Genomic DNA, 19274 nt, shown 5'->3' with positions numbered 1-19274 from the left:
TTTAGACGATCGTTTCTTCCAGCTGCGTGGTAACAAAATTCCATGGGTAGGTCAGGATATTCAAGAAAGCATTTTGAAAAAAAAGAAAAAGAAAAAATTTCGCAGCACGTACAGCGAATTCTTATTAAAAGCAAATAAACATAATACGATTATATTTTCACTGAATATAAACCAAAATTAAACTGGGCGCCAACAATCAAGCCACAAGCTGACGGCCAGGGAATTGACATATCATAATCCTCAGTGTCACCGTCTTTGCGGGAAGCAAATTTGTAGAAGCTGAGAATTGATATCTTGTTAGCCTGCGGTATAAGATACATCACTCGGTTTGACGGCGAACCATATGCACAAAACAGCTGCCTCGACAAAATCAAGAAACATAATCATCCTTGAAAATTTTCAGAAGAAATTTCTGCAACAAGTTCATGGTCTTCATCAATATTGTTTCTTAAAATCAGTTCACTATTGGCTTGCAGTCAGGGAGCACTCTCTTTGGTGGCAAGTGGCTCATACCATTGAGGACCAAAACCAGCAGCTTTCCTTGCTACCTCATTAAAAGGTGGCTTCAATGGCCCCCTAAAGTGTGTTCTCACTATGGCATGAAACTTCCGAATAACCTCTTCATTTTCTTCTATTGTACATACGTTCTCTCCTGCTTCACTTTCAGGAGGTGCCAAGCTGTCTCGAAGTAAAGCCGGATCCCTAGACCTCAAGCAAAGATATCTAAACCACCTTACTCCAGCAGCACAATGTGTAATTTCTTCTGGGTAAACCACCGTTTCTAGTAACTTTGCGGTCTCATTATCACCTCCATTGCGGAAACGAGAGATGGTGGTGGGCAGCACATCGAGTCCCCTGGCCTGCAAGTATAATACAATATATTCATCAAATTATCATTCATTAATGCCATATTTGGAAATTGAAATGTAGGTAGGACTCTAGAGGTCAAATTTTTTATTTTTTTATTTTTTTATTTTTTAAATTCAGTAAAAAGATGATACTTATATTGAAGCATTAAACACACCCTGCCTCAAACAGAATGCTGCATTTTGTAAGAAGATGGCTATAGTGCAATGCCATTGTTAGTAAAATAAATTGTTTATTCAAAGTCATGAGCAGAGTTTCAGTATTATTTCACCTCCATTATGCTGTTAGGTGCCTTCTAATAAAGCAAACTTAAAAAAAAAAATTGAGAATTATGCACCTCATGGACACAATGCTCTATTGCCAAACGCGCCAGCAGGTCCTTGGATGTAGCAATGGCCGAGTCCCAGAGGCCATCATGAGCTGGCAAAGCTCCATAAGAAGAACCTAGTTCCTCCAATCGTGCTGCAAGGAGAGTGAAGTGTCGGCCTTCGTCTTGGGCCACCTTCACAAAATCTGTGAAGAATTCCCTTGGCATCGCTTCTTGCTTACCAAAACGAGCAACTATATCCTACATGAAAAATACAAAAGTATTAATAGCTAAAAAATCCACATAATACCACATATATGCTTAGCCAAAAACCGATTAAAGCTAAAAGTGAAACTTAGGCTTCACTGACACAAGAACTAAACCACTTACCATGAAATGGTCGACTAAATCATTAGCATTATATAATATATGCATAACATGAACATAACAGAAAAGGTCAAAAAAAAAAAATAAATACCCAAGACAAATCAATGGCCCAGCTCTCAGTGTGCGCAAGGCTATGCACAATAGCCTGCCTACTCTGCAAGCTCCCAGCTTTACCAAGCTTCGGCATTAAACTTGGCGAAACCAATTTAACCTGCACCCATTTTGTTATTTCATTGACGCATTTCATCGAACGCTTAACAGAATGAAAAACAGAAGATGAACAAGTAGAGACTAGAGACGTTGGTGAGCCTAGCTGGGCGGTCAGGTACGGGAAGGTCCAGAGAACGGTTGTAAGGCTGAGTGATGGTTCCGTCGAGCCATCTGCACGCAACCGAGTCGCCGAGTCGGGCTTTCTCGAAAGGGTCGGGTGTGTTTAGAACTCTAAGCGCCGCTTCTACCAGGGTTTTGCTTTCCATTACTACCGAGTCTCGGCTCCTTTCTTCTCCTCTCTGAGTTGGACCGGTTAAATTGCAGACCGAAGTTATTTGGGCAATATTTCCTTCCTCATTAATTTTTAATCATTTTATTTGGAATAATACATATAGGGATCCCCTATCTTACATGCATGTAAATAGGGATTGCCATATATATAATATGACGTTTTATTAAACAAGTTGATGTAATTTTTCTTTTTTTTTTAATTTTTATTTTAACTGATTTCAAGTATAATTTAGCTAATATCTGTGGAGAGTGAAAACGTAGAGCTTTTTTAATTTTTTGTCAAAGTCTAAAATTTAATTATTTTAATTTTTTTGTCAAAGTCTGAAATTTAATTATTTTTAGATGTTTAGAGTTTTTAATTTATTTGTTTTCTATAACTTATTTTCAAATATGAATAGAAAAAGTTAAATTATCTGACTTTTATTTAATATTAAACGACTGAATAGAACTTTAATATTTTCTCTCATTAATATTCATATTAAACACATTTATTTCCTATTGTATAAATTATTCTTTTATTATTATTTTTATTTATTAGCTTCCCTTTTCTTTTTTTGGAGTGCATTCAACTATCAATTTTTTTAAATGTGAATGAGAACTTTAAATTAAGTGGATCTGTTTTATAATACATCCAACTCTTGTATTTATAATTACAATTTTTTAAATAGATTTTGAATATTTTTAATACATTAATTTTAATTTAAATGATTGAACAATTCTTGATTGGCTTAATAATTAACAAGAAAAAAATTCATGTAATTTACTAAAAAAATACATGTCTTAATTTTTTTTTTAATTTTTCATGCTTTGTCAATATGTCAAAATATCATATTTCAATTTTTTTTTAAAAAAAAATAACTTAACACTTACAATCATATATTGGAAAAAGAAAAATAAACTTGTCATTCAAACATATGTATTCAACCTATTTACACTTCGGTCAAATTTAGACTCATTCAAATTTTAGTCCAAAAAAAAAACGTTTTAGTAGAATGTTTGTTGGGACATCTCGATGCATCAAGTTTATCTCGAAACTATGCTTGCCAAACTTTAAGGTCTAGTCCAAAATTTGTTGAGATCTATCTTGACATGTCAAAATGAAGTCTAGTTAAAAAATTTATATTAGCAACAGGGATAAAAGAACCATCATAGAAGTCCAGTATGTAATATAGCAAATATGTGTTTTCATTAGGGGTAGGCATTTAGTTCAGTTTGAAATTATGCTCGCGAAACTTCAAGGTCCCGTCCAAAGTTTGTTAGCATCTATCCTGACATGTCAAAACTGAAGTCTAGTTAAAAAATTTACGCGAAAAAATAAAAAAATTATATTATGGAAGTCCAATATGTAATATAGCAAATATGAGTTTTCATTAGGGGTAGGCATTTAGTTTAGTTCGAGTAGTAAAAACTAAATAGTTCATAAATCTCAAGACCAATTGGTTTTTGTTCGATTCGGTTTAAAACCAAACAAAATGGTTAGGAGAACAAAATTGAAAACTGAAATTAAAAATTAAAAATAGATCTTATATTGGTTAATACAAGTAAGCATAACGTGATAGGTATATAATTTATTTTAATTTATTTAATTGTTGTTCTTTGTTGACTTTGAGAGATAATGTAAGTCTTGTGGATGTGCGTGTTGGTATGTGGAGTTCTAATATTGTTATATGTGATTTTTATGTTGTTGTGATCTAATTTTATTTATTATTGTGGATTTTTAATTTATTGTTGATTTCTAAATTATATAAGTCTATATCGTGTTCGACTTTAGTATGTTGATTTATTTGACTTTATTATGTTATTTATTATTATGAATTTAGTGGACTCATAATTGTTGTTTTAGTAACAATATATTATTATTATGATTTTTTTTATTGAATTGTACAGGATTAAATTATTCTAGCCAATAAACCAAGCCATAGAATTGAATTGAGCTAAATTGAATTAATTTGGAGCTTTTTGGAGTACCCAGAGCTTTTTGAAGTTTGTCATGGAATATGGATTAATTAAAAAATTAGAGTGATGATATTTTCACCCCTCAGTTTTTGTAAACCCACCCCACTTTAAAAGAGTAATTATAGAAAATTCATATTATTTTTAATAATTTCAAATAAAGAAGAAATTTGAACAATTAACCAATCAATTCCTCGTTAATTGTTTAAACTTATGTCACAAAAGCACGTGTTTTAGATAATTTAGTCATTTTTGTTATAGGATAAAATAATTAAGTTAAATTATGTTAAAATTGTATTAATGATTAACAATGAGACTTATGTAAAGAAAAATATATAATTGATTAATTGTTTAAACTCTCTCTTTATTTTAAATTTTTGTGAATCATTTTTTGAAATGAGGTGAATTTACACGTATTATAGATTGGAAATGTTCATACCCAAAAACTTATTTTATGGTCTTATACCTATAATTTCATTAATTACATTTATCTACCTGTATATAGCACATGTGATGTGGTTCTTCACCAATCACAATGAGGGGAAGAGCTTACATGAGAGACAAGCTTACCACCTCAACATGCTAAGGTGGTGAGCATGTCCAATGGTACTCTATCATATGGCTGAGTAGTGGGTTCTAAGGTGGGATTACTGGTGGATTTTACAGCGGGACCTATAATATTTTATATTTAAAAAATCATTGGGACCCATATCAGGTCTCACAACCTTACCACATAATATAGCACCGTTAGCTCTGGGGTTGTAAATCTGTCTCATGCAAATTTCTCTCCACAATGAGTGATTTAGATTATGTGGTCTTGACAGACTTAGTTAACTCTTCTTTATATCATAATAAAGTTTAGACACTACAACCATAATCAAGTTTAACAACCATAAAATAATCAGGTTTGATGATTTAAATCACGTAATTCTAACAGACATGATTTCTAGTATAAAATTCACATGAGAGTTTCTAAGTGCCTGTTTGGTATGACTTATCTAATAGCCATAAGTGTTTATTTAATTGCATAAGCACTTTTAAAAAAAAAATTTTGTGTTTGATTTTTTTTTTAGTAGAGTTTTTAGGTTTAAATAAGCTAATTTATCTCTACTTGTAAAATCCCAGAATTTGAGCTTTTGATAGTAGAGGTTAGAGAGTTTTTTCAAAAAAATATTTAATATCAAAAATACCCTTATAATATTTCATTAATTACATAATACCCTATCATATACAAAACCTACACAATAAAAATTGTTGCCGCCACATCACTTTTTTTATTTTTTTTATTTTCAAATAAAATAGCCGGCACTTTAACTATGCAAAACCTTACACATACCCAACAATTGAGAGAAAACTCATAGTCATAGCCAACACTTTTGGTGAGGAGCGCACTAGGTAATGCTTCCTGCTACTTTTCAATCTTTGTTTTTATTATATTATTCAATACGTTTATTGCCTCCACTTGGTACTGTTTCATGTTTCTTTTAAATACGGTCTTTGTTTCCAAAACTTTAATAAGTTCATGTGTGGGTGCAACTTTGCAATGGATTTCGTAACTAGTTGACCATTACCTTCTATAAATGTTTTCCATGTGAGTCATTGCATGCAAAGAAATCACAGAACAATGTCATATTTTCTGTCACCACATGCCTATATATCACCTCACCTATAATATGATGGCTGCATGTGATTTTAATGTGTTTTACATTTACATGAGCTGGATGGGAACGCACTGCCCATGATATGCATATATTTTTAGAGGTCTTACATGGAGAGAATTTGCACTTTCCTCATCCACCTGCAAGTTAGTTATAATTTATCATTTATGTTACATTTCTATATAAGTTTGTTTATTTTTTTTTTCAATTATGGAATTTCTATTTTACAGGTAAGTATTACCTAGTAGATGCTGGATATCCTCACATGACCGGTTATTTAGGTCATTATAAAGGTGAGTGATATTATCTTCCAGATTTTCGATGTGGAAGTCAACCAAGAGGAAAAAAAAGAAATATTTAATCATGTCAACTCTTCCTTGAGATGCACAAGTGAGAGGACTTTTGGTGTTTGGAAAAACAAATGGAAAATTTTGCGCCAAATGCTTAGTTTCCCTTTTAGTGAGCAAGTGAAAATTATGATTGGCTCAATGGTTTTTCACAATTTTATAAGAAAATATGAAGATAATGACCAAGAATTTCAGCCTTTTGATAATGATGAGTAATTGCTTCCAACAAGTGAAAGTGAGAATTAGAGGGAAGATAACAATGAAGAACAAAGTACAAGTTCATTCAATGTACGTGAAATGGACCAAGAATATGATCAAATTGCAATATTTCTCATGTACCATTAACATTTTAGTTATATTATTGATTAACATTTTAATTTGGATAGTTTTATTTGTTTGGAAGAATATATCATTGATTCATTTTTAATTTTGAACATTGAAGAAATGAGTGAACTAATTTTTTTTTCTTATTAATTGATAGCTTGGATGCATTTTGTTATAAGTTATATAATTATGAATACACATCTTTTTTGGTAATTTAATTACAAAAAAGAATTTTTAGTTTTGTAGAATCAAATAGTCTAATGGTTCAAAAGAGTTTTTTTTAATTGACAACCAAACACCAAATAACTTTTTGTGAAAAGCTCTACTGGTATAAGCTTTACTCTTATAAGCTATATTCTTATAAGCTTTATTTAATAAGTTGTACCAAATGGAACCTCATCGCTGATGTGATCTTTGAGATTTTGATTGCCGAGTTAAAAACTATAAATAAGGTAGCCTACCTTTATCCTCGAGTTGAGAGTAATTTCAAATTGTCACCTGTACAATATCAACCAATCCCCATTTCTTTACATTATTTGTACTTATAAATTGTTTAATTTTAAGCTCTTTAATTGTAGAATGTTAAAAATTACGATGTTTCAGCTTCTGATCACTTATTGTGATCACAACATATATTGAGACTTAATCAAACCCCCTATACGATGATCACTAATGATAATCATAAAGTATCAATCATCAAAAAGTTCACAATCGATCCCACATTGTAATTTTGTTGAGACATTATTCCAATAGTTGACAAACTTATGTAATCACCATTAATAAATCTCGGATTCACAACCATGCCAAATGCATGCACCCCCAATTACAAAAACATGTTTTTTATGTCCAAAGCTAACTCAGCTTAGCTCGCAATAAAAAAGTTGGGAATGAAATACAATAAAATACATATAACAAAAAATTTGAATAACATAATGAAAAATTTGGTGTGATTTATTGCTGAACCGAATTGGTGGAAAAATTTACTATGCATCCAATCAAACTTTCTACTTATACATAAATTCAAAAAAACAAATTATACTTCTATCCATCACTCTTTCCTAATTTATTAATTAATGATCAAAAGCTCAACTTACAACCCCCATGTAATGATCTATCATCATAAAATATCAATCATCATCAAGAAGTTCACAATCCATCCGCGGGAAAGTTATCTGCTTCCCACTATTGTCATAACTCATAACCCACATTGTAAAATGTTGAGCCATCATTCCAATAAGTGAAAAGTTTATGTATCTATCATTAATAGAAGCCGGATTCACAGCCATGCAAAATGCATCTGGTCTCGGTTGATAAAACATGCTCTTTTTCTCCAAAGCCAACTCAGATCCGCCCCCAAAATGAAACCTAACACTAGGAAACCCTTTGAGGTAATGAGACATGATCCCATGATAACACAATTCGTCTGGCCACGAATATGATCTCATTGCTTACCTTCGAGACGTATCATAACTTCATCACGAAGTGCCTCACAGGCTTCTTTCAAAAGCCAAGTTACATATGTTCCATGTCAATGATGACTCTGCCACCACTATCATCCCTTTTAAAAATATTAGGGTTTATGTCAAGCATTCTGCCATCAACGCTTATAGCTTCAAGGGTTATGTAATAATGTCCATCTATGAATTAAAGAGGGGTAACATCACCTTCATCAATTATTACTCCATGCCCTAGAATCAGCTTGCTACGTAAATAGTCCGAATAGTGCAAGCTCCCAATGCAGTAAGAGAACGAAGAGTTCAGCTGAGACACTAGAGATGATCTACCGAGTCCCAGTCCTAAAATCTTATAAAATTTAAAACTCTGGTTAGTACTGAAGCCACATCCGAAAACGACTTCTTGCACATGAATTGTGACTTCATGTGACGTTTTAAAGGTCAGTTTCTCGGTGGAGACGAATACAAATATTTTAGGGCTAATAAGGTATAATTGAATGTAGATACATCAGTCTTTTATAAGCTTTGTACTGCGCATGAGGGAAATACCGGCATTGTTCAAAGTCGCATGGTACGTAAGCTGGTACGTAAGCGTAAGAAGAAGAGATTGAGGGATAAAAAATTAGGCCTAATTGTGGGGAGCAATCTCAGCAAGGGTGGCAATGAACCCATAAAATGGAGCTGCCGGTGTCCATGACTATGAACTGTGGGATTGCTGGCTAGTCAATGGAGATATACGCAGAACAAAGAATCGAAGATATCATTGCTGGAAAAAATGTCAGTTTGGTAAGGTTTATGCGATCTAATTTTCTCTTGTAAGTATGCCAAGCGTGCAATTGAAATGTTAATACCACCTTGAATGTGGTCCACATGATTCTCATTCGGATTATGATATGGAGAGCAGATGGAGTCAAAATGAGATTGATAGTTAGCCATCTAGGTCTACTGAGAGTGGGGAACGTGGCAGCATTAATGGTCATTGGAGTGAAGATGAGAGAATAGAACAACATTGCTAAACAACCATGGTATCATATTAATAAATTGGTTGTTTCGTTTAGTTGCAACGTATCTTGATGATGTAAATGTATACGACATGAAGAAGAGTTTATCACACAAAGTTTACGAGTACGTAGGCTTTAGCTTTATATTTTTTCTAAAAATTAAACTTCTAACATATGTTAAGAAAAAAAAATTGGAAGTAGTTGGAGTTGAAAAAGTGGATGGACCTAAGGAGAGCCTAAAATATGAAGAGCATAGAGAGAATTAAAGAAAATGAGAATAATTTAAAAAGGTGATTATTTGATAATTAGTTTAAACAACTAAAAGCATGAAACAACCAGTTGGCGCTCAAGCAATATTTTTGTTATTAAAATTAAGCATGACTTTCTCAATTTGACCACCAACACATGACGTTATTTTCATTATGAAAGTAATTAATTGATATTAAATTAGATATATGACCAGTATAATTGAATTCAATATAACTATTGGTAGAAAAGTATAATAATTATGGAGCACATGGAAAAATGCAATAATGACATACAATGATGACTTTTGACATGCAATGATGACTTTTGGAATGCAATAGGCATAATAATAACTACCACCAACGCCACTAGACAACTACTACCCTCTTTCATTTATTTTCCTTTGACTTTCTCTTTGTAATTGTTACGATAGCTTGTGTATTTATATCATTGTAGAATAAACGGTAATATATGAATAAAAATTATTTTCTTGCCTTTGGCCTTTTAATATGGTATCAGCGTAGAGGCTTTAAATCGTATTTCCTCCCTTTTTTTTTTATTCTTTATGGTTGATTCCACTCGTAATACATCAAGTATGGATACTTCAATTTTTTATCCTTTTTCAAACCCATTCACTTTACATCAATCTAATAATCCAATAGTCATTATTGTGTCACCGCTACTCAATGAAGATAATTATAACACTTGGTATAGGTCCATGCATATGGCATTGAGGACAAAGAATAAATTGGGTTTTGTTGATGGGACAATTCTAGCTCATTCTTCCACTTGTTCAAATATTGAACAGTGGGTTCGAGCTAATGACATGGTTACCTCATGGCTTATTCATTCAATGGTTCTAGAACTTGCATCAAGCATCATCTATTCAGGAACAACCCAAGCAATTTGGATGGACTTGGAAGAACGTTTTTCACAACCCAATAGCACAAAGCCCTATGAGATAAAAAAGGCAATTTCAGATTGTAAACAAAGAGATCTTTCCATCATTACTTATTATACTCATTTAAAGATTTTATGGGATGAATTGACATCATATATAACCATTCCAAGTTGTTCTTGTGGAGCTGCTAAGATAGTGATACATTTGTTGCAACAAGATCGTTGAATGCAATTTTTGTAGGGTCTCAATGATAGCTACTCAACCTTTCAGAGTCAAATTGTGTTAAATAAGCAATTGCCAAAAGTGAATAAAATTTAGTCATTATATTATAAGAAAAGAGAGCGACTAATCTCTATTTGGACATTTACCTCAAATGAAGGGTCTGCACTAGTTCTGTTTCAAGGCAATAACTGTCAAAATTTTAAATCACATCAATCTTTTCCAACTCCTGGGAAACCTGGAAATGGGCAGCTTTCCCCTCATGGAGGCGAACTAAAAAATCGTCCAAAGGTTCGCTGCACTCATTGTAGTAAAGATGATTATTTTATGGAAAAATATTACCAATTACTTGTTTATCCAAAGCATATTAACAATGTTTCCTCACAAACTTCTCGCTCTCGGCCATGTAGTTTTGTTGTGTCATCTGAGCAACTACTTGAAGATTTGAGGAACTAATATATTTTTTCCATTTTATTCATTGATACTATAGATACATGACGTTTTATAGCCCTTTGTACAGACTTGTTCCTAAAGAATACTAAGAGATAAACATGATATACACACACAATACATGAATCTAATCACAACTAATTAGGAGATAACTATGACAATCTTCTACACTCCCCCTCAAGGTGGTGCATAGACATTTTTCATGCCCAACTTGTCTAAAACTTGGTGGAAGACTTTACTTGATATTGCCTTAGTGAGAATGTTAGCAAGTTGATCTTGAGATCGAACATGAGGAACTTCAATTATCTTTGCTTCAAGTTGTTCTTTAATAACATGACTGTCTATCTCCACATGCGTTCGATCGTGCTGAACAAGATTATGAGCTATGTCACATGTAACCTTGTTATCACAATATAATTTCATAGGAGATGTTGATGAAATCTTGAGTTCCTGTAATAAATTTTTAATCCATAATAGCTCACACACACCTTTAACCATACCTCTGTACTCCGCTTCCACACTAGATCTAGTTATAACTCATTTTTTTACTTTGCCATGTAACCAGATTTCCCACAACAAACGTCAAATATCCTACAGTTGAACATCTATCGTCAATTGAACCAGCCCAATCCGCGTCGGTATAGCCTTCAACGAATAAATTATCTCCCTTAGTGAACATAATTCCTCTACCTGGAGAAGACTTCAAATATTGTAGGATACGTATTACGACCTTCATATGCTCTTCACTTGGAGAGTGCATAAATTGGCTAACAACGCTTAGAGAGTGTGCCAAATCTGGTCTAGTATGTGCAAGATACATCAACCGTCCTACCAGCCTTTGATACCGTTCTTTATTTGCAGAAATCTAATCTGATATTGTACCCAACCTTACATTTTCAACAGCAAGTGTATCACTTGGTTTGCAGTCTAACATGCCAACTTCATTCAGCAAATCAATTGTAAATTTTCGTTGCGACAAAAATATACCTTGTTTAGATCTTAACACCTCAATTCCCAGAAAATACTTCAAAGGTCCGAGATCTTTCATTTCAAATTCTCGAGAGAGATAAGTCTACAAGGTTTTCTTTTTAGTAACACAATTTCCTGTCACTGTCATGTCATCAACATATATAATAAGTACTGTGAGCTTTCCTTCATTATGCTTCATGAAGAGAGTATGATCAGAGCTACTTTGTTGATATCCAAATGCCTTCATTGAACTTGTAAATTTGTCGAACCATGCTCTTGGTGACTGCTTTAAACCATATAATGATTTTCGCAGTTGACAAACTTGTTTGCTTCCCTCAACTTGTAATTTACACCCTGGAGGCAACTCCATGTATACTTCTTCTTGGAGATTTACGTACATGAATGCATTTTTTACATCATAATGATGTAACGACCAATCAAAATTCACAGCTAACGATAAAAGAATACGTACTGTATTTATTTTGGCCACTGGTGCAAAAGTTTCTGCATAATCAATCTCGTATGTTTGACTGTATCCTTTAGCCACAAATCGAGCTTTATACATTTTAATATCACCATCAACTTTGTATTTAATTGTAAAAATCCATCGACACCCAACATGTTTCTTTCCAGCAGGTAAATCAACCACTTCCCATGTTGCATTTTTTTGGAGGGACTTCATCTCTTCGTTCATTGCATCTTTCCACTTAGGATCTTTTATAGCCTCATGCACACTATTAGGAACATATACAGCAGATAATTTATTTGCAAATGATGTGCATGCCTTCGATAACCTATGGTAAGAGACATAAATACTTAATGGGTATTTACGGGTAGAATTAAGAACAGGTTCATAACTAACTTTAGGAACTCCTCTTGTGGTACGATTAGGAAGTACTCAGAGTGAAAGTTCAAGATTTACATGAGATTCATTAATTGATGATGGCTCATGATGAATAGAATCATCAAGTGAAGACAATTGTTGTTGTGATACATCCAGTTCCATTATATTAGAATGATCACAAGATTTAAGCTCATGTGTTGTCGGCTCAGTCGCCATATCTATCTGTTCAAGTTCAGGTACTGTTGGCTGTTCAAGTGGCTGTTCAGGTGACTCAAGGTCGGGTTCTGCTGGTTCAGGTTCAAGTTCTGCAGGTTCAGTTAAAGTTTGACTCATGTTTTCACTTTAATGGCTAAGAGACTGCAAGTCAATATTTTTCTCCCCTTGACTTGCAGCTGAAGTTGTAGGAAAGTACATATGTTGTTCATAGAATTAGACATCCATGGTGACATACAATTTGCGAGTTGGTGGATGGAAACATCGACACCCTTTTTTATGAAGACCGTAACCAATAAAGACACATCGTAGAGCACGTGGTTGAAGTTTATGGCGAGCATGATTTGGTACGTGTACATCCAAAAACTTTTGGGGTTAGGTTCATTGTGGGTGGTGAGGATAAGCTTCGGTTTAATGTTTCTAGAGGTGTAAAGAAGTCTAAAATATGGGATGAGATACGATTTATCAAGTAACATGCTGTAATAAGTGATTCGCCCCAATAATAAAGAGGCATATTGGCTTCAAATAGGGTGGCTCGAACCATTTCTAGGAGATGTCCATTTTTTCTTTCTGCAACCTCGTTCTGTTGAGGGGAATACGGGCATGGGGTTTGATGAATTATGCCTTTTTCACATAAGAATTTCTTTAGCTAATGATTAACAAATTCACCACCATTATCACTGCGAAGAACTTGAATTTGAGCTTTATACTGAGTAGCAACAATTGAGGAAGATTGTTTAAAAGTGAGCAAACATTATGCTTTGTTTTCATCAAACATACCTAAGTCATGCGACTATAATCATTAATAAAAGAAACAAACCAACATGCTCCATTCAGAGTTGGAACTTTTGCGAGACCCCAAACATCAGAGTGTACAAGCATAAATGGCAAAGAACTTGTATTCATACTTCGCGGAAAAGGGACACGATGGCTCTTTGCCAATTCACAAGTTTCACATTTAAACAATGATGGAGATGTGTTGGAAAATAATTCTGGGCTTTGCCCCCTACCTTTAAAATAAATAAATAAATATTAACAGATATAATCTTGGAGACAATAATTAAAAACCTGAAAGATCGACAAACGGGTGCAAAGGATGAGGCTTGAAAGCTGATATTGCAAAAAATGCATCTTCTTCAGGTGGAAATACTGTGATGAGACCGATATATGGCCCTTTTCGGTTCAACTCTTTGATTACGTTCAGTGACTTTACCCTGTTTGATGCTTTATTAGCTGATGCAAAAATAACCAGTACTAAAGAAAACAAAACCAGCAGGCATGTAGGATGTTGTTTTTCAGCCATGTTTGCACTTTCAATTCTGATAAAAAATTATGCATATAAATTTTAAGAGTTCAGTTGGTCAGATCATCACTGCCTCTATTGTTAAATGTATTTGCTTACGACGACAAGGCTATGATAATGTAATGTAATTAATTGACTGATCTTTGGTCAATTGAGGATGCAAACGATAATGTAATTAATTGATTGATCAATAGAGATGTGGGAGTTATTAATAAACCAAAGAAAACTGCAAAACGAGCATTCCTTTCATTGAGACTATACCAAAGACTACTTAACATTCTACAAATTATACCAATAAAATTAAATACCCAGAGTAGTTGGATATCATTTTCCAAGAGGGCGTGAGTGCAACCCTCGTTCAGGTGGGTAGAAAAAAGGTTCAGGTTTTCGTCATTCAAGCAATGTGTACTCAAGAAAGAAAAAAGTTGTTTTGTTAATTTTTACCATTATTTATTATTAACGGGCAAAGACCAAAAACAAAATTCCACTAGTTAATGAAGAAAACGTGCTAAGTCTTGGGTTTACCTGATTCACGGGAGCTAACATATTTACTGAATTGAGCACATATAACTATATACTTAGCCAAAAATTATTTTCACCTGATGTGGGTATTCCTTGACACTTCTTGTCACATGTATGCCGATTCGCAGCTGATGAGGTATTATATCCTTGAAACTCCCTCGTCATGTGTAGTCATGTGTAGACGAATCTTTTCACGTGGAAAAATAGTGAGACAAGTACATATTTTTAAATTGATGATATGTTATTGGACAGAGTAAAAAGCAACAGAAGTTCCAAAAATTTCATCATTTTTAATGCATTATTGGCGAGCAAGATTGTATTAAGAAAGTTTGGGTCCTCTCTAATGCCAACACTTTGTGAATCTTTTTACCATTTACATTGTATTGTTTCTCATATGCTGTATTGCTGTTACACCAAAAAGCTCAAGGGTTTCGTCTTGCATATATATATATATATGCGGCATCATAACAAATTCAATTGGAGATTTGAATATTTTATGATATCTTGACTTATCCGAAACTAAAATTGAAACATGCATTGTCTAAAATTTATGGATAAAACTTTTTATTTAATTACATACGTATTACAAAGCTGCGATCGACTGAAGAAATAGAGCGGAAATATATGATGAAAGTCTAAGCAATTTGCCATCTTTATAAGTTCTGATATAGATTCTTTATTAGAGGAAATTTATGCTATAGAAATTGGTAAATCGACTTATCTTCAAACATTGTTATAAATAAGAACGCAAGTTTAGATTGTTTATGGCCAATCTAGTTGAGAGATCGAGTTTTTCTTAAATTAACTTTGAGAAATTTTTTTACAATATGTTCCAAGTAAGATTCTCGGAAGTTTGCAAGGACATTTTCTTGCAATGTAAATTGTCTTCATGGACTTGGTGGACTGAAGTTTAAGCAATTTTACTCAACCGGCTAACCGAATTCGAGTACGGGAGGCTAGACATTCATTTTAGCTTTACCCACCCCTACCATTAAACAAAATAAGAAATGTAAATTTCGGGAAATCAAACTGATGAAATAGAAACGTTAAGATTGAAAAGATAGAGAAACAAAATTTTTGAGAAGTGTAAAATTTGATTAATGAAAGTTTGAATAATAAAACTAGTGTTTTGGATCCCTTTTATATTAATACTAACTATCACAAATTTACTAAAATAGATATATCCAAAATATTATTACATAATAAAATCCTCCTAACTGATATAAAAAAAATGGTACTTGAATATGATATATAAAAAATAAAGATAAAAATCCTGAAAACAATAGGAAGAATAGAAAAATATCTTAAACTTGTTAAATGACCATAAAATAAATAGATTTTTTTACCGAACTATGGGGCCAATACTACATAACTCATCGCAAGCTTTAAAACGGTATATTATAAGATCCAAATAGACACTTATAACTTAAGTTATTGTTGTGAAAAAAAATTTAATATACTCGCAGGCGCACGAATCTAAAAATATAATAGTAGTAACGAGGTCAAACCCACATGGATTGTTATAAATTGAAAAGTCTAATTTAAATCTAAAATTAATATTTATCCTAACCTAGTTGAGCAAATTGAGTTTCGAAGAAAATTAAACCAATTAAACTAAGAAAACAATTAAAACAAAGGAGAATTCAATAAGACAAAAAATTACCAACGTTTCATAATCCATCATTATTCAACTAGTAATTATCTAATTATTAATTAATCCCCAATTTTAGAGTGACAACTCGAAATCAATCTATGTCATCTCGTGGATATAACAATTAAGCCCAAATAAAATTAATCTTGTGTAGGTTCTTTTTCTGCTTAATAATATGATATCTAAGCATCCCATGTAAACGTGTTGAATAACAAAGAGTCAAAGTTTTTCTAAGTATTATGTGTAAACGATTTAATGAAAAACACAGAATCAAAGATAATCATACATAAACTTTATAGATCCAAGCATAGATTTAGTCAAATATTAATCCTAACAATCAATAATGCATGACATAATTGGTAAAAAGAATTTAATAACATCCAACTAATCATGTGAAATAAGAACCATAAACATTAAAGCACACATGTAAGGAATTAATTAAAAAAAATGTAATTATTTCATTAAATAGGGCTTCATCCTTAACCTCAGTATAAAAAAATTAGATAAACATACTTGAATAGGGAGCAACAAATAAAATAAAACCAGCCATGGGAATATTGAATTGTTGCTGCCGCTATTTTCTTTTCTTCTCTGCCTTGCGGCTGCTCTTGCTTATTTTCTTTCTCTGTCGGCTCCCCTCTCAAAAGTCAAAGTCAACTTGTATAGTCTTCAAAATGGGCCCGACTTTTTTAATTCTGAAGCCAAAAGGCTTGGCCTTTAATTTGTTTTACTCTCACACGTGCCCACCACTTAGAATTGCATTAGGATTCTTTTTTTAATGTCATGCACATCCTAACAATAATGGCAATTGCTTCTCACGTGATGCATCTCTTCTCTTCTTAAATTAAATCTCAATAAATTAATTCTTTTAATTTATTGTCCTTCAATTAATTCTTGAAATTCTAGATGCCGTAAGCTTGAGGTTTTGGCCACTTGGTTTTGACATTTGAGGCAAAGTTTTGCCTATAAAAACAAACTCTCAATCTAGAGCTTGTATCCAATTCCATCGAGAGAATCATTTCTTTCTTTTAGTGTTGAGAGTTTTTCAAGAGTTTAATAAACTCTTGAGTGTCTAGTGAGTGAGAGATTGGGTGTGTTGGGGTTTTGGGTAGTGAGCTAAAATATTACAATACTTGTAATCCTTATTTTACTAGTGAATTATTTTCCTTCTATTTTCGCTCGTGGACGTAGGCTATAAGCCGAACCACGTAATTTCTGGTGTTCTCTATTGTGCTTGTTCTTTATTTTCTTCCAATTTTACTTTAGCTGCGTGTCTGCTTCACCCACCAATTTCCTAACATGAAATGTTAAAAATAAGAGAATTACGTTGATGTCAGATTAAAAAAAAAAAAATTCATTGTCGATTTACGTGGAGAAGAAACGCAAGCTATTTTATGGGATATTTCCTTGAGGATTTCCCATGATTCGTTCACCAGAGCTTCCTGTTTCTCGGTGAATACCATCTTAATTTTGCTTCCGGTTTTCCTTACTCTCTGATCTGTTTCTGAAGTCTGATAAACATATATAAGCAAAGAGATAGAGCTGCCTAAAATTTGCACGTGTGGCAGCCACGTCCCATATTCTAAGGGAACAAGTCGTTAAAAAATGTGACTTCTATCTAGCTATAGGAGACCTTCGACCATTAAATTTAAATAATATTTATATAAATCGTGTTGGTTTGTCTGTTGTGAGGCTTATGCAGCCGGCGGGGCCGGTTTTAAGGTCTAACATTTAAAAGAAATTTTTTTAAAAAAAAGTGTTTATCTTTAATGAGAAATTGTTGTAAGGAATGTTGAGAGGGTCTTGGGTACTTTAGGTGCATTGCTCCTTGTCGCATACTACATATGTACGAATATTATCAATTAATTATATGATAATGAGTGAATAAAAAAAAAAAGAAAAAAAGGCAATACTCTTATAACATCTAAGACTTTCTAAGAAACATGATATATTTATTGTTTTAACTTTATAATTAAGTTGTTAAGGAGATTTGAAAAGAGATGGTCACATCATGTACATCATTATGTTAACTCGGTGAGATAATTCAGTTATATCTTACCATATATGCTATTGCGGTGAATCTTACTGTCAAAAATAATTTTTCAAATACTGGATTCCTTTTCATGGTGAAATCATAGTAATTAATTTTTATTTTATTTTTTAAAGATTTGGCAGTCAGGTGCTATGGTAACCTAGTTGCTAGAAGTTAAACCCAAACTGACTCTTAATCTTAACCATAGGAAATTTGTAATAGTTGCTTATAATGTATAGGGTATTGGATCATAAACTTGATCCAACTTGAAGAAATCCAAATTCAATTTCATAAAAGCTTCTTGTGGTAGGTAAGGTTGGTGTAGTTGGTGAAGTAAGTGAGTGTTAAGTTGTAATGAATGGTTAGGATTTGCGTGGTAGTTTAATAAATGAATGGTTATGATTGATTTGTAATATGCATAAATAGCCCTCGTGTATTCAGTTTAAGTATCAAGAGCAGCAACAAAATCTCTAAGTTGCCAAGAATGAAAAAATAAGAGTTGTAGTATTTGAAGAGTGTTCTTGAAGAAATAAAGAGTGTTCATTTTGAGTGTTTTTTTTTTCTTTTTCAAATTCTCCAACAAAGTGGTATCAAAGCTTGAAAATGGTGTCAAATACGAGAAGAATCTGATGAGACAAAAATCAAACTCTCAAAATAAATATTATTTTTTTCTTCAAAAACACTCCTTAAATATTACAACTTTTATTTTTTTTCATTCTTTGCAATTTGGAGATTTTGTTGCTTCCCTTGATACCTAAACATGAGGGGATATTCATATATATTACAAATCAATCACAACTATCAATTTATTCAACTACCACACAAATCATAACCATTTATCAAAATCTGCCACTCACCTACGTCACCAACCACACCAACCTTGCCTACCACAAGAAGCTTCTATGAATTGGTTTTGGATTTCTTGAAGTTAGATCAAGTTTATGATCCAACACCCCCTTAAACTTAATCATGTGAGTGCAAGCAAAGTTTTTAATTTTACAAAGTCTTCTTACTTGAGCGCCTCGGTGAAAATATCAGCTGCTTGATTTTCTGATTTCATATACTTGACTTGCACTTCTTTTATTGTTTCATAAGGGAGTCTATAACAAGAAAAGAAGTGCAATT

At 32.8% G+C, this 19274-nt stretch overlaps 1 protein-coding gene across 1 annotated transcript; it reads right to left on the bottom strand.

Annotated features, from left to right (window-relative positions):
* Positions 1–89: 89 nt before the first annotated feature.
* Positions 90–2130, bottom strand: LOC18044518 (uncharacterized protein HI_0077). The gene is made up of 4 exons (XM_024185587.1): positions 1861–2130; positions 1653–1772; positions 1205–1435; positions 90–860 (listed from the first exon to the last, which is right to left on the bottom strand). The coding sequence occupies exons 1-4, from the start codon at positions 2035–2037 to the stop codon at positions 477–479; spliced, it is 912 nt and encodes a 303-aa protein (XP_024041355.1). The 5' UTR covers positions 2038–2130; the 3' UTR covers positions 90–476.
* Positions 2131–19274: the final 17144 nt, after the last annotated feature.

The sequence above is a fragment of the Citrus clementina genome, unplaced genomic scaffold (assembly GCF_000493195.1).
Source record: "Citrus clementina cultivar Clemenules unplaced genomic scaffold, Citrus_clementina_v1.0 scaffold_4, whole genome shotgun sequence".
Classification (NCBI taxonomy): domain Eukaryota; kingdom Viridiplantae; phylum Streptophyta; class Magnoliopsida; order Sapindales; family Rutaceae; genus Citrus; species Citrus x clementina.
Note: the sequence above shows the minus strand (reverse complement) of the source record. Positions and strands in the feature narration are given on the sequence as shown.

Coding starts and splice junctions, on each gene's coding strand:
- LOC18044518 (XM_024185587.1), bottom strand. CDS start 2,037: ATGGAAAGCAAAACCCTGGTAGAAGCGGCGCTTAGAGTTCTAAACACA. Junction 1,773..1,860: donor GCCCAGCTAGGCTCACCAAC/GTCTCTAGTCTC, acceptor AAATGGGTGCAG/GTTAAATTGGTTTCGCCAAG. Junction 861..1,204: donor TAGAGCATTGTGTCCATGAG/GTGCATAATTCT, acceptor TTATACTTGCAG/GCCAGGGGACTCGATGTGCT.